The following is a 14,431-nucleotide window of genomic DNA, read 5'->3' on the forward strand; positions in this document are numbered from 1 at the left end:
CCCCATTTAATTAGATGAGCAAGCAATACCCAAAATAAAATTCCCTTTTAATTTTGTTTTTTATTTTTGGGATAAAAGATCCATTATGAAAACATACATAGACCCCATTTAATTAGATGAGCAAGCAATACCCAAAATAAAATTCCCTTTTAATTTTGTTTTTTATTTTTGTGATAAAAGATTTTATATCAAACTCAAAATAATTTTACAACCCAGTAATAATAATTAAAAAATTAAAAAAACTAATTTCACAATCCAATTTAAAAATACGAGTCTAAATTGATGCCTCTTTGATTAAGATTAAAAAAAATAGAAAAATATTATTCCATGTTTTTAAGAACCTTACAACTTTTAATTTAAGATAACAATTACACTTCATGAATATCCGAGTGTCACTTCCTTTCTTCTAATTAATGTATCATTCAACCAATGTCAGAACTCGGATCAAATCAATTTTATTCCATCCTGAATAAATTACTTGATTTTGGTAAATTCAATGCTTGCCTTGCCATCGAGTTTGCTGGAAAAATACTGCCGCATGTAGTCCTTACGAATGAATGTTCTGTATTGACAGGGATGCAACTCATCTATAAGCTCAGGGGCAGGACCCACCTCACATTCTCCACTTGGACTATAAAACATTGCAATGGAGATTCGATCTCTGTCCCTGTTTGTGACCACTCTGTGCTCAATGCTTTTATATATTCTATTGCTTATTACCTATATCGAAACACAAAAACAAAACTTAGATTGATATCAATAAGGTGGCATCAAACATTAATCCCCATTCATCAAATCCATGTAATACATCATCAAGAATGGAGAGAAAAGAGTTTTGTTCAATACATGAAATTTCAAATTCAGACAATCATTCACAAATTGGATGAAAAAATTCAAAATCATGCACCTATAGAAACTATCTTTGGAACAAGTTAGCATAGTTTCGTAGGTCCTACATATTCTTTGGGCTTGAAGACTCTTGAAATTCATCGTTACCTCAATCATGTCCCCAATATTGATAACCAAGGCACCTGGGATGGGTTGAATAGGAATCCATTTGCCATCTTTGCATATGTGTAGCCCCACTGTTTCATCATCCTGTAGCAACAATGTCAAACCACTTGCATCTGAATGAGGACTTAAGCCTAAAACAAGATCTGGTCTTGGGCAGGGTGGGTAGTAATTCATTCGCATTGTCTGTCCCGTTTTCCCACACATGTTAATCAAACGGTCTGTTTTTAGCTCAACTTTCTCTGATAAAAGGGAAAGAATTGTTTTGCCAAGCTTTTGAATTTCAACAGCGTATTGATCCACTGTTTCTCTGCAGCAAATAAGCAGCGCAATCAGATCAAAAACTGAAAAAGATAAAAATCTGGTGGATGAAAACATGCAACAATAACAACAAATTATTTTGAAATGGTCTGAAAAAATGGGAATTGAAAATGTAGTTATGCTTCACTACCTATAGCCATCAGAGACCTAGTACAGCAAAACAGGGGAAAGATCATTTTAATGACATTTTATTAACAAAATGCTCAACCACATTTGCTTTAATATAATTTTATTCCTTCGATGGAACATTGGACAGAAGGAAAAGCTAAGCATGAAACTGATGGAATGCCGCATTGTGTTAATTAGTTAAGAAGCCAAAAAGACACATTAATGGAAGACACTGTCTAAATTAGGAATGCAGGACAGAGCAGAATAGAGCTGCAAACCCACTCACAATTCAAATATATAGTGACAATGGACTTCAATATAATCCTGACAGCAAACTAAAACTTTTAACAACGAACTGGATTTAGTGACAACGAATTAGGACTTTCAACAACTGTTCAATGTTTAACAAAAGAAACATAATTCTGTTATTACTTATTATAACAGTCCCCCCTTAGAAATAATTTTGAAGAACTCTTAGCATATCTCTACATAGTACGATCTGATTAACCAATATAAAACAAAACAGTACGTTGTGTAAAGCTATCTTTGAAAACAGTTCTTCGACTAGTAAGACATTTTCAAGCTGCTCTCCAACTATAGTCACCTAGCTATCATCCAAATTCCCAACATCATTTGAGACTATTTGTACTTGAAATGTGTCATTACCTTCTTAAAGGTATGATGCTGAACTTTCTATTGGATGCCAATCCTCGCAGCTAGAGAAGGGCAATGGATGAAGCAGTCCTTTATGGACGTTTCTCTCTTATACGGTTTAGCTTATTTAGCTATTCAACCCTTAACCACTCGTAGCTCTCTAATGTCTTTTAGATAAAGAAACAGAATGAAAAGCCATGTTTCAGCCAGTCAAAGTCTTCCACAGGTTAGTTTTCAGCACCAGTTTAAATAAAATTCTCAGCATCTGAAATAATTTAGGGAGTTTTTTAGGATCAGATGACAGACACTGTAGAGACTTTATCTAGGAAGTCTTCTGATGGTAATGTTAGATGCAGATTTCTGAAAAACTGTGGTCTTGAGCCTTAAATTTGATGTGACAAGTTACACATTACTAATCAATAGTAAAACAAATCAAAAATTTCTCAGTAACACATTTTGAGATGGTATGTGTTAGAATAAATTACTTTTTAGGTTGGTCACTGCAGACCAAGCCAACACCGCCGCTCACTGTCAACGTTCAAAAGTACTTTATGACATGAACAATCTGCAACATGGATGATGTGAACTGTAAAATCAGTTGGACTTATTTTACCTATAAATAAGAATACATTGAGCAGGCATGTAATCTCTCTCTGTCGGTCTGTTTTTTGTTTTTTCAATGGTATGAGGGCCCTTCAAATCTGATCTGTAGAATATAGGACTGAATATAATCATGTAGTGTTTGTACTTGTGAATGGTACTATGTATATGGCTGTTGAGTGTGCTGTCCAAGCTGTTGTGATATTGTGTTGGTACTTGGTAATATTGTTTGTCTGTGCTTTCCCCTAATAACAGGCCATATGCCATTTTATTGTGGATTTTTCAATTAGGGTGGCGTTTATCCAGACACTAGGATGCACATTTAACTATATTTATTAATTAATTGAAAATAGAGTGCACCCAGCATACCTAATGTATTCAGCAATTGCAGAGATTGGTTACTAATTACCCATGGAATGGCTACAATAGGAACATGCAGACAGTTATCTTGTGTGGATTGTCATAAAACCTAGAATGGAAGGCATATATGATTGTGAGATCACATTCAAAAGGGATTAATAAAATAAATTTATGAGAAATTGTTTGAATACATTAATTTTGGCTCACTGTCAACATTCATAAATACTTTCAATCAACTGATCTGAATAATCTGCAAGGTGAAAAATATTAACTGTAAAATCTGTTGCGAGTATTTTATTAATAAAAAAACAATCAGCTCAGCAGCCATGTATTGTCTATATGTCTCCCTCTTTCTAATTTTCCAGTATGATTACATGAGTATGTCCTTCAAGTTGTAGACCGCCATATGTATATCAACTAAAAATAGATTTGGTGTACATGGCAATCAACTTACTAGAATCATATATAAATGGAACAATGAGATTAGGATTTTATGACTGCTGCCTGAATTAAAAAATGTTTAGGTACCTGAAATCTGCTGGCTTTGTTGGCCAAAAATTCATATTTCTATTCTCTGGAGGTAGAGTTGTCAAGAACAAGGTATCTGTCCAGTCCAGTATTTGGTCATCCGAGGCTACAAATGTCTGGCCATAGCCTTCAATCTCTTTCATTTCGTACTTGAGCTTTTCTTCCAACGGCAGTTGAACGAATTCCTTCACAATTCCCTTCATTCCTTGCATCAGAGACAGAGGAATTCCATGATTGACAGCCTGTCATGACACGCATACCTTCTTAGCAAACAATACCATCATACGGGTGCTAACATGATAAATAGCTTGTAAATTACTAGTGTGTCATCACTGTCATGTCACATAGAAAACAACTATATCCTATGAAGAATCCTGAAGCAACTCCCAAATTCTGAGGAGACATTTTCTTAGATCCTTTTGTATAATAGGTAATTGCCTCTGTTCTGTTGGTTTTCTTACTGCAAAAAGGGGTTCTTCAAGTAATATAAGATGGATCATTTATAAGGGTTTTTTTTTCTAGTGTTGGTTAAGTGGTGCTGGTGTTGTTGTGACCGTCAAGGTTCAAATTTTTGTTGTGATTGCAGGTTCATGCATTTGCTGATCTAAAATGCTCAAAGATTGAGCCCCAACATTATTAAATAGGGATGAGATCCCCCATTCGTGATCTCACCTGTTCATAACTCCAGATCAAAAGCGTTTCATGTGATACCAAAAGACATGTTGTGCCCGTCATGTTAAAAAATTTACTCAACACTTTAAGAATGAATCACTTAAAAAACAAGTGCAAAATGTGACATGATGCAAGGCATTCACATGGGAGGGAATCTTAAATATGAAATTCAAACTTTCCTTTCGTTGATTTTTGAATGTTGGTGCTGGGTAATGGAGTCCTGTATAACTAATTTTAGTAAATTGTAAGTGGTTTGGAAAGTAACGTATGAGAGATGGGTTGGCAATTAAATATTTATTTTTTGGGTGCTTTATTTAGGCTGGACGTAGTATTTTGTAAAGAATCAGTTTCGGGAGTGAATTTGATTATTTTGGCAGAAGGGTTTTCTGAAAAGTTAAAGAAGCCGCCTCAGATTTTGGAGAGGAGGACAGAGGTGGGTGTAGTTTTGGTTTTGGAGGGTTGAATAAACTCGTTTGTTGCAGGTGCAATTTCGGAGGAGAGTTTGAAGGAAGGCTTTTGAGAAGTCATTTGCTGCTGGTAATGCATTTTTGTTGTATGTCTAGTTTCAAACCCAAATCAGATTGGGATAGTGGAATGTAAATGAAAAGTTTTTTAATTTTTCAATAGAAAATCTCTAGTTTTGTTTGCTTAAATTTGGTGTTCATTCCATTAATATTTGCTGTTTTGAATTAGATTTGCATTATTTCAGATGGTTGTTGAGGGGTAGTTTAGCCTCTTACATCATGGCAAGCTGAAACTACCTCTTATGTTAGTACAGAACGGGATTAGGATGCTAAAATATCCAGCCCCAAAATCACAATATAGAAAGGACCTACAAGGTAGGGCACTACAAGAATCACAATGTTATTACTAACTACAAAGAAACACATTAACAAGGAGACGTAGAATCCTGCTTTAAAATTGCCAAGTTTCCTGTATGCATACTACTACTATCTAGGAATTGTTTACCACTCAATTTATAATCAAATTTGATGTACCCACTTGAAAAAATCCCCATTGCTTGCATGCAATATCAAGCTTTTCCAATTCCTGTTGCCTGCAAGATTCCGAATCGCTCAAAAACATGCCCATATCAATTATGGGGATGTCCATTTGATGATGAGAGAAGTCATTTGGGCGCTCTTTCTCTGATCTGATAAACCTTTGAGGAAGGCTGTGAAGGTGTTGTGATGCCAATTCCTGAACAACAGGAATTGGAAACCTCTTCGAAGAACCCTCAGAAGGATCAAATACGGTGGCTGAATTAAACATGATGTTTATATGATCGATTCAAACAAAAGCCTCTTCTCTTCTTCACCCCTAAACAGAATATATATAATGCGCTAAGTATTTTACGATCCTCTCACTTTTTTTCACCTACTTCAATCTACCTTTGACTAGCATCTGCATTTCATATTTTAACAAAATGCTTTTGAAAGGTCCAGTTATCTATTATTCAATACTATAAAACACTATTTGTGTAGATGCCCGTTTAACCAATCAACAAAATTAGAAAATAAAAAATAATACAAGGGCGCCATTATTGTATTCCGATTGAAATCATCATCTCTGAGCAATCAGAGAAATGTTTAACACTACTAAACCTTAAGATAATAACCTTCAGAGTCAAACAACGTGCCTGACAAATACACTACAGATGTATTTGTCATTAAAATTCAAGTACCCTGAAAATCCCACTTTGAAATCTATTAGGCAAAAGCTCTTCCCTGACGAGTATCATGTTCATTTTGCTTCTTCAGCAGAAATGATTTTATTATTAGAAAGGGGAATTTCATGTCTCACTTTCTTTAATGTACCTAAAGCCAAGTTTCAAGACAAATCTTTGACAGCAATAAATTTTTAGCAGCAATGTTTGACAAATTTGTAATGTTCATTGGATTTACTAATTCTGCCGTTAATTTTCTTTTACTTTCTTGTATGTTTTAAAATTTAGTTAGATTATTGATGAATGTTATTGTCGTGATGTAATCATATATTTTAAAATGAAACTTGAAAGAACGAACAAACGAACAAGTTTCTCAAAGAGAAGAACTGATAAAACACGTTGAATTCTTTCTACAATATTAAATATTAAAAGAAAGTAGTTTTTGTGAGATTCAATAGGAAATCATGAATCTTATTTAATTAATGAATTCCAAAATATCAATAAAAGCATAAACGCAAGTCATTTCTATTGTCCTTATGTTTCTTGTGGTATGATGGCTCTCAGTTATTGCAGCTAACCTACATAAGATTGACACAAGAATTCAAATTTCGTGATTGTTGAAAATAGGAGAATAATGCTTAATTTATAGATTTTGGGAAGACATTGATTAAGAGGTGGAACTGAAGTGAGCTAAAAAGGTGATTGCTAGTTGAACTAAATTGATTGAAAGGTGAACTCATTTGATTGATAAGTCAAGTGACTAGATTGATTAGATGACTAGATAGATTGATTAGTTAACTGAGTATATGAGTCTATTAACTAATTTCATTGCTTTGTTAGAAAATGTTGATTTGGAGTTAGAAAAGGTGATTGAGGAGTTAAATGACTTAACTGACGAGACAATTGAATTGATTGGCCAGTTGGGATTTTAGCTAGGAAATTGATTTGAATTCAATTTTGATTTTGATTTGATTTGAATTTAGATTTTGGCCAGTCATAGCTTCCCTAAACCCACTCCAAATTGGAGAAACCTAGCTCTTCACACATGATATAACAATATGAAGCAAATGTGTGTGAATGAATTTAGTGCAACGTGTATTCCTAGACCATCAAACATTCATATTACTAATGCTCATGATTGCATGTCTAACCAATGCATATGCCCAACTAATAACGTGATATGGTATATAATACTAGTAAATCACGTTTTACACTTTTTTCAAGCTATATCTAAAGCATTTCATTTGCTATATTATACTACACATTAGGTTGTGGGCTAAATTAGCTATTGTTTTCTATTTTTCCATATTCAACACCTATCTGCTCTTTAAGGTTTTAGCTATAGTATGACAAGGAATGAAGTATCCTATTACCATAAGGGGGTGAACACATCAAGTTGATTTGGCTAGAACTATTTAATTACCCATTCTATAGCCCATGTGAAGAAATGAATAAATATGTACATTATGTTATAGTCACAAACAATAAGCAACAAAATGATTTGTCTTGAACCACTAACCTTCCAACTACCTAGTAGTTGAATTCCTTATGGATGGCATTTTTTTCTAGAGCTAAAAAATTCCAAATGTACATATTGTTGATGTTCCTAAATGTGCATGTGAGGCTAACCAAAGTCATGTGTGGTGGTGCATGATGAAGCAAGGAACAGTATAGTATCATGTATGGTGATGTAGAATAAATAGTGTATTGTGACATATGACGACACCAAGGGTCGCATGCAAGGTACACATGTTGTGGAGGAGATCATAGGAATTCCAAAAAATATGAAGCCACAACTAATGTTTTCAAAGGCTTTCTATGCTTCGTTAAGATTGTCAATCTAAGTACCAAAAAAGTTTCAAAACAAACATAATTATACAATTATATTTGAGTTTTTAATAATAAATAATAACTAATGCTAGTCCAAATATCTAAGCAAAGTTAGAATGTAATATCTAAGTGGCAAGAGTTACAACATCATACCACATATCTTGATTTTTATCCTTATTTCTTATTTATATTTTTAGTTCCCACCAAGGCTTGCCAAGGTAGGATACTATTGCATCCATGCAATTCTACTTTTTAATTAGTTCAACCAATCATTATTGAGAATTAAAATTTGGAGACAAAAATTATATAGTCTAGATTTTAATTTTAATTTTAAATAATTTAAAAATATCATTTTTTTTTCTTTCTACTGGTTGATATTTAAAACAATGAGCATGAAATTCAATTTTCGAAATAATATATATGTTTTAATAATTTGATTCATTAAATGATTTGTCAGTAATATTAAATGTTAGATGTCCTAATAGATTATAAAATAAAAAAGTAAGTTATTACATTATTAGAGGTCTATACTTCTTTATTGGCAGTTACTCTATTGAATACTGTGTGCATTTTTTAGGTGGTAGGCCCCACAATCACAAACTCACTGTGAGTAAAGCCTTGCACCTTTTACATTACATGTATTCTTTAAAACCTTTGAGATATTAAAACCTAAAAAAACTTTTAAGACTTTAAATCCCCTCACTACCATTTTGAAAGTAAAAAAGAGATTAAATTTTTAAATGTTCACATAACATATGATTATATTTAAATGATGGGAGGGATACATATACAGTGAAAACTCTATGCTAATATATCTATATGAGCTTTTTTTGCTAAGCACTCTAGATCTAACAAGAATCATATTTGTCTAGAAAGCACAAATATCTTGTTTAAAGAAGATAATTTCTTCAAGAGCAAACTTAAGGAGGACATAGAAATCAACAACCACCCCCATCACTTAATTTGTGATGAAGGGTGGAGCTTAAGAATTTCTTGGCAATGGTTGCTTTCCAGCATCAGAAACCTTTGTCATCCCTATCCTTGACCTTTTCCCTTGCTCGCTTCCCTCCTTCCCTTTCGTCCTCCTCTCCTCTCTCCCTTGTGTTCCCTCTTCTCATGGTTTCCTTACCTCTTACATTCGTGGCTTCCCCTCTCCCTTCATGGCCCTGCTCTTCCTTCTCTTGTTTTGTTTCCTTAGCCTCCCCTTTCCATCCTTTCGTCTTTCTATGTTCATGTTCCCTTCTTCCTTTGCTTTCCCACTTGGGCTTTGGTCCTTTTCTAGCTACCTTGTTCCTTTGGCCTTGAGGTGGTTCCTCTTCCTTGTCTTCTTCATTCCTTTGTTTCTTCCCTAGGCACTTTGACCTTGTGCCTTGCTTTGGCTTTTTCATTTTGTTTTCTTCCCGTCCTTTTCTTTCTTTTAATTTTTGGTTGTTATATATATCTATGTGTGTGTGTGTGTGAGAGAGAGATCATGCATTAATATGAATGTGCATATATATGTTGTTGTATATACTCATATATATGTACATATACATATACATATACATGTATACATCTATATGTGTGTGTGTGTGTAAATACACACATATGTATGTATGTTTGTTTATATGTATTTTTCTTCCTTTTGTTTTATTTGGTTTTAGTTTTGTGTTGTCTTTACTTCTTTGTGGTTTTTTAATCCTTGTGGGGTTTTTGGTGTTCTTTTTTGTTGTCTCCCTTTCTATTTAGGTGGTCTCTTTTTTATTGTGAATTTGGTTTTTTTGTTTTTGTGGGTTTGTGGTCTTGGTTATTGTTGACTCTTAATTTTACCTTAAACGTGAACAACCTTATGGGAAATTCAGTGATGGGGGACCTATTGCGTGAAACTCATTGAATGACCTCTGGGTTTGAGAAGCCAACTCTTCATATAATTGGGGGAGAAAAGGGCAAAGATAAAACTTTAAAGCAAATGATCAACACTACTTAGGCAATATGCCAAAGCATTTCAGAACAGTATTAATAACATATAAAACCCAGAGACATGCGGTTTTAAAGCTCATTCAACAATCTACACGCCCAGAGCCATTTGAGAGAATAATTCAACAAAAACTCATTTAACCATTCATCCAATAGATAACAAGCCTCAAAACATAGTTTAATCCGTAGTCTCACAACAAATATCTTAGAAGTTATTGAACTTGAAAACAACACAGAAGTTAATATATTAAGCTTCAAATAAAATCATCACAAAGGTCGTAGGCACAATCTGACATGTTTATCATTCACCAAATTTCATTAACATAAAGGCCTCTTAATGAGCCAAAGTCTATAAAAACTCTCTAAAAATTTGAACCCTCTAAACAAGGAAAACATAAGCATAAATAGAGCCCCTGGCTCATAACTAACAACTTGCAGCATCAACAACATTCCAACAACCGCTTCTGACAAGAAAACCTATCGTGGCACACCGTGAGATCATAGCAAAATCATCCCCAAAGTTGTTATTTCCACCATATTGTGGCGATCTCTGCACCTGCCCAACAAGAAAATGGCGATGCAAATCGCAGCCTGGTTCATGAACTATCATGGAGGACACACGGCGACTCGGGGGGGGGGGCCCAAAATCGAGCACATAGTGAGCATCAGATCATGCAACGCGGAGACATCAAGTGTCTTCACCTTTACACGATGGATGATGGGGGCGAGAAGAGTGCAACGCCATAAAAACCCAAGCCACGCGGCAACTCCGTGTTCTCTCAACCCCGAACGAGAAAAGCGAGCGATCAAAGGCAACACCGAGACAACACCTGGCTCGCGCGTTTTTTGTACGAGAAGCATAGCTGGAAAATCAAAAGGAACAGGTGCCACTCGATCAAAATGTCGCCTACAGACAACCCCAAAATAATGCTAACAGTTATCTATTTTTATTTTTTGTTTTTATTTTTTCAGTGATGTGATCTTGGTTCTTTTCATCTTGGGGTCTTGTTGTCAATTTTTTTTTTCAATTTTTTTTCCCTATCTTGTGATGCCACTTGTCCTAACCTAGTTTTCAATTATTTTTTTCAATTTTTTTTCTTATTGAGTTTGGGTTTGTAACATTATCCATTTTCTTCGTGTGCTCTTTTCTTACATCCCAATGATGGATCATAGTGTGTGATCCGAAACGTTGATGCATAAAAAGCTCACACAATTAAAACTAGAAGCTCATATAGACATACTAATGGATTGTGGAACTCTGCTGATATTGACTGAATGCTAGTGTTTTAAATTTTTATTTTTATTTTTGAAGTTATTAAAAATCTTGAGCGCCCTCTCATTCCTAATCATTAACTTTCATATTTGTGCATGGAAAAATATAAATACATGCAAATATATTTGTATTATAATTTATAAAACTTGTGCTATCTAGATTATACGTTTTTTATGTTCTTAGTTTTTTTAATAGTTATTGGAAGATAGTATTATGGAAATTTTGATACTATTTTAGTAATTTGTTTTAATTATTTTTATTTATTTGGTAAAAATAAAGTTTAAACAAATAATTTAGATCTGATAGATATTTTTAATATATTTTTACAAATAAAATTAAAAAATTAAGAAAATGTAATCATAAAAAATGAACTGTTTAAAATAAATTGACATAAATTCATGAGTGGGTGTATATTTATCTATTTTATGATATTTTATTTTATTTTTAAATTAATTAGATTTTAACATTTAGAAAACAATTATTTATTCATGTTTTAAATTGTTTATTAAGTTAATCTTAAAAATTTAGATTGATTTATAATCTCTTTTTAAGTCAAGAAATTTTTTAGCAACATGATTTTTTTTTTTAATGATATATCATACAACAAGATCTTGAAAATGTATATTTAAAAGATTAAAAGGAATTATAGTCTTGTATGTTTTTTTGTGCTATATACATACAATGTAATATGATTAACCTAGCTTATAAGCAACCAGTGACGTATTTGTCCTTTGTTGTTCACTTGAATCATCCTTGGCTCGTATAGTGTATATTTGCATGATTTAGATTTTCTATGGCGATTATACTGATCTCTTGCTAGTTTACATTATGATTAGTTTTGAGATGTATTAAAAAATATTTTAATTTACTTTTTATTTTATGGTTTATTTAAAATAAAATATATAATTTAGTGTAGAAATAAAACACACACACATGCACCTACGTGTGCACACACACCCCACACACCATGTTTCTGCCTCCCTATTTCTATCTTTATATCTCTCTCACTTACAAACTCTCTAATTCTCCCCCCCTATCTCTATATCTCTCTCACTTACAAACTCTCTAATTCTCCCTCCCTATCTCTATATCTCTATGTCGATCCTTATTTCTCACTCTTCCCCCTCTATCTCTTTCTTCAAATCTCCCTTTTCCTCCTCTATCTATATATCTCTTACTTATTCCATCTCTCCCCTATCTCTCTCTCTATCCCTCTCTATGTATATATCTATCTCTCTTTATATCACCTCTTATATCTTTACCTTTCTATCTTTCCATTTATTTCTATCAGCACTATTGATAAGAAAGAATTTGATGCATTGCATCCCTTCTTTATTATCGAAATAGATCCTCTTTACCTGATAGCTAAAAACATGAGAATAGTCCATTTCACAAAAATTATACAAGATAATTCCAACTTCGTTCGTTAAATATAGAAGACCTTAGCTTTCTTTGTTAAGCATAACATATAAATGCAAGTGTTTCATTCATATATCATTCCTATTCTACTAATTCGTGCAATGCATTACATTACTGATCGCTCTCCTCAAATTAAAAGCCCGAGCAATCTTTGGGACCGAAGAAGATAATCGAAAAGACTGTAGGTTGTTGACTAGACATATTGAAAAATCTTAGGTCACTTGATTCTAACAAATTCCAGACACGCCTTCCCCTCAAGTTTGCTACGAAAGAAATGCCGCATATAATCTTCATGAATGAATGTTCTGTATTGACAGGGATTCAACTCATCTATGAGCTCTGGAGCAGGACCCAATTCTGCTTCCTTCCTTGGAGTATAAAACATAGCAATTGAGACTCGATCTCTGTCGATGTTTGTGACCGCTCTGTGCTCAATGCTCTTATATATTCCATTGCTTAGTACCTAGATTAGAACACAAAAACAAAGCTTTGATTTGATATCAATCAGGTGGCATCAAACATTAATCCCCATTTATCAAATCCAGGTAATACATCATCGAGAATGAAGAGGAGAGTTTTCTCTAATGCAAAAAAATCTTAAATTCTACAATAATTAACAAATTGGACCGAAAAAAAATCTTTGAAACAATTTAACGCCTACAGATTCTTTTGGCCTAAAGACAGCTAAAATCCATCGTCATTACCTCAAGCACGTCCCCAACATTGATAACCAGCGCACCCGGGATGGGTTGAATAGAAAACCATTGGCCATCCTTACGGATCTGCAGCCCCACTGTTTCATCATCCTGAAGCAACGCTGTCAAAGCACTTCCATCTGCATGAGGGCTTATGCCTAAAACAAGATCTGGTCTTGGGCAGGCTGGGTAGTAATTCATTCGTATTGCCTGTTCCATTTCCCCACACATGTTAATGAAAGTGTCTCGTTTTAGCCCAATTTTCTCTGATAAAAGGCAAAAAATTGTCTTGCAAAGCTTTTGAATTTCAAGGGCGTATCGATCCACAGTTTCTCTGCAACAAATGGGCAGCGTAATCAGATCTAAAACTGAAAACTATATAAGTCGGATGGGCAAATGTCACGAGAACAACCAATTATTATGAAATAGACTGAAATAAAGGAGACTGTAAAGTAGATATGTTTTGCGTACCTATATATACCAGAGACCTAGTGCAACAAAAGAGGGGAAAGATCAATTCAGTAACATTTTATCAACGTGAGATAAACAAAATGATCAACCACATATGCTTGAATTTGATTTTAATCCTTCTATGGAAAGACGGAAATGTTGAAAATAAGACTGATGCAATGCCGCATTGTCTTAATAAACTAAATAGCCAGAAACACACATTAATGGAAGGCAGTGTCTATCCATCATATCAATTGAAATTTCCCATACTCTGTACAACTGGCTCTGCAGTAAAGTTAATAAGTATGCTCACTGCATATGGTCATCATATTTCTGACTATGCAAATAACCGCTAAATGAAAGCAGACCTGAATATTTTACTCATCTGGCTGAGGTCAGTTCCATGTTGGAGGCTCTTCTATTTACAGTATGCAGTTTCATAAAATATTTGAGATAAAGAAACAGGTTTAAATATTAAAAAACTGAGGCGAGTTTATGGTCTGGGGACTTTGATTAGCTAGTGGAGAGGAGGTATGCAAGGTTCCTGCACCAGTTTAAATAAGACTTCACATCTTGAAGCAAAAGGCAGAGGAAGGTGATCAAATAATAATGAGCTTCAGGTCTGTTTCACAGCAGGGCTCAAAACAACTTTGGACAGCAGACTTGATTACACACGATAGACATCTCTGTTCTCTCTTTTTGCAGTCACACCGAAAACAAAAGGCTCTGTTTTTTTTTTTCAGTATACGGGAACCTTCTTACATAAAAGCTTCTACTTAATCCATCAAAAAATAAAACCCAAAACAGAGTATATCAAATCTTTTATATACTACCTATTATTTAATACATGCTGAGCAGCTGCTATCATCATTCATGCGAAGACTGTCA

General features: G+C 33.9%; 2 protein-coding genes across 2 annotated transcripts in view; both read right to left on the reverse strand.

The window, feature by feature from the left end:
- Positions 1 to 259: 259 nt before the first annotated feature.
- LOC131065397 (protein SRG1) lies at positions 260 to 5,649 on the reverse strand. The gene is made up of 4 exons (XM_057999895.2): positions 5,257 to 5,649; positions 3,583 to 3,824; positions 997 to 1,321; positions 260 to 720 (listed from the first exon to the last, which is right to left on the reverse strand). The coding sequence occupies exons 1-4, from the start codon at positions 5,524 to 5,526 to the stop codon at positions 475 to 477; spliced, it is 1,083 nt and encodes a 360-aa protein (XP_057855878.2). The 5' UTR covers positions 5,527 to 5,649; the 3' UTR covers positions 260 to 474.
- A 6,692-nt stretch (positions 5,650 to 12,341) lies between these two features.
- LOC131065398 (oxoglutarate-dependent flavonoid 7-O-demethylase 1) overlaps positions 12,342 to 14,431 on the reverse strand; it is a 60,919-nt gene continuing 58,829 nt past the window's right edge. Inside the window, exons 3-4 of the mRNA XM_057999896.2 lie at positions 13,103 to 13,427; positions 12,342 to 12,861 (exon numbers count right to left, since the gene is read on the reverse strand). Of these exons, the coding sequence (XP_057855879.2) occupies positions 12,616 to 12,861; positions 13,103 to 13,427 (571 nt within the window). The 3' untranslated portion in view covers positions 12,342 to 12,615. The remainder of the gene's footprint in view (positions 12,862 to 13,102; positions 13,428 to 14,431) is intronic.

This window comes from Cryptomeria japonica, chromosome 5 (assembly GCF_030272615.1).
Source record: "Cryptomeria japonica chromosome 5, Sugi_1.0, whole genome shotgun sequence".
In the NCBI taxonomy this organism is placed as follows: domain Eukaryota; kingdom Viridiplantae; phylum Streptophyta; class Pinopsida; order Cupressales; family Cupressaceae; genus Cryptomeria; species Cryptomeria japonica.

What these genes read in the sequence shown, in the direction of transcription:
- LOC131065397 (XM_057999895.2), bottom strand. Translation starts at nt 5,526, where the DNA reads ATGTTTAATTCAGCCACCGTATTTGATCCTTCTGAGGGTTCTTCGAAG. An exon ending in ACAAAGCCAGCAGATTTCAG is followed by an intron (nt 1,322 to 3,582) that starts GTACCTAAACAT and finishes TATTTGCTGCAG; the next exon opens with AGAAACAGTGGATCAATACG. An exon ending in ATATTGGGGACATGATTGAG is followed by an intron (nt 721 to 996) that starts GTAACGATGAAT and finishes GTTTCGATATAG; the next exon opens with GTAATAAGCAATAGAATATA.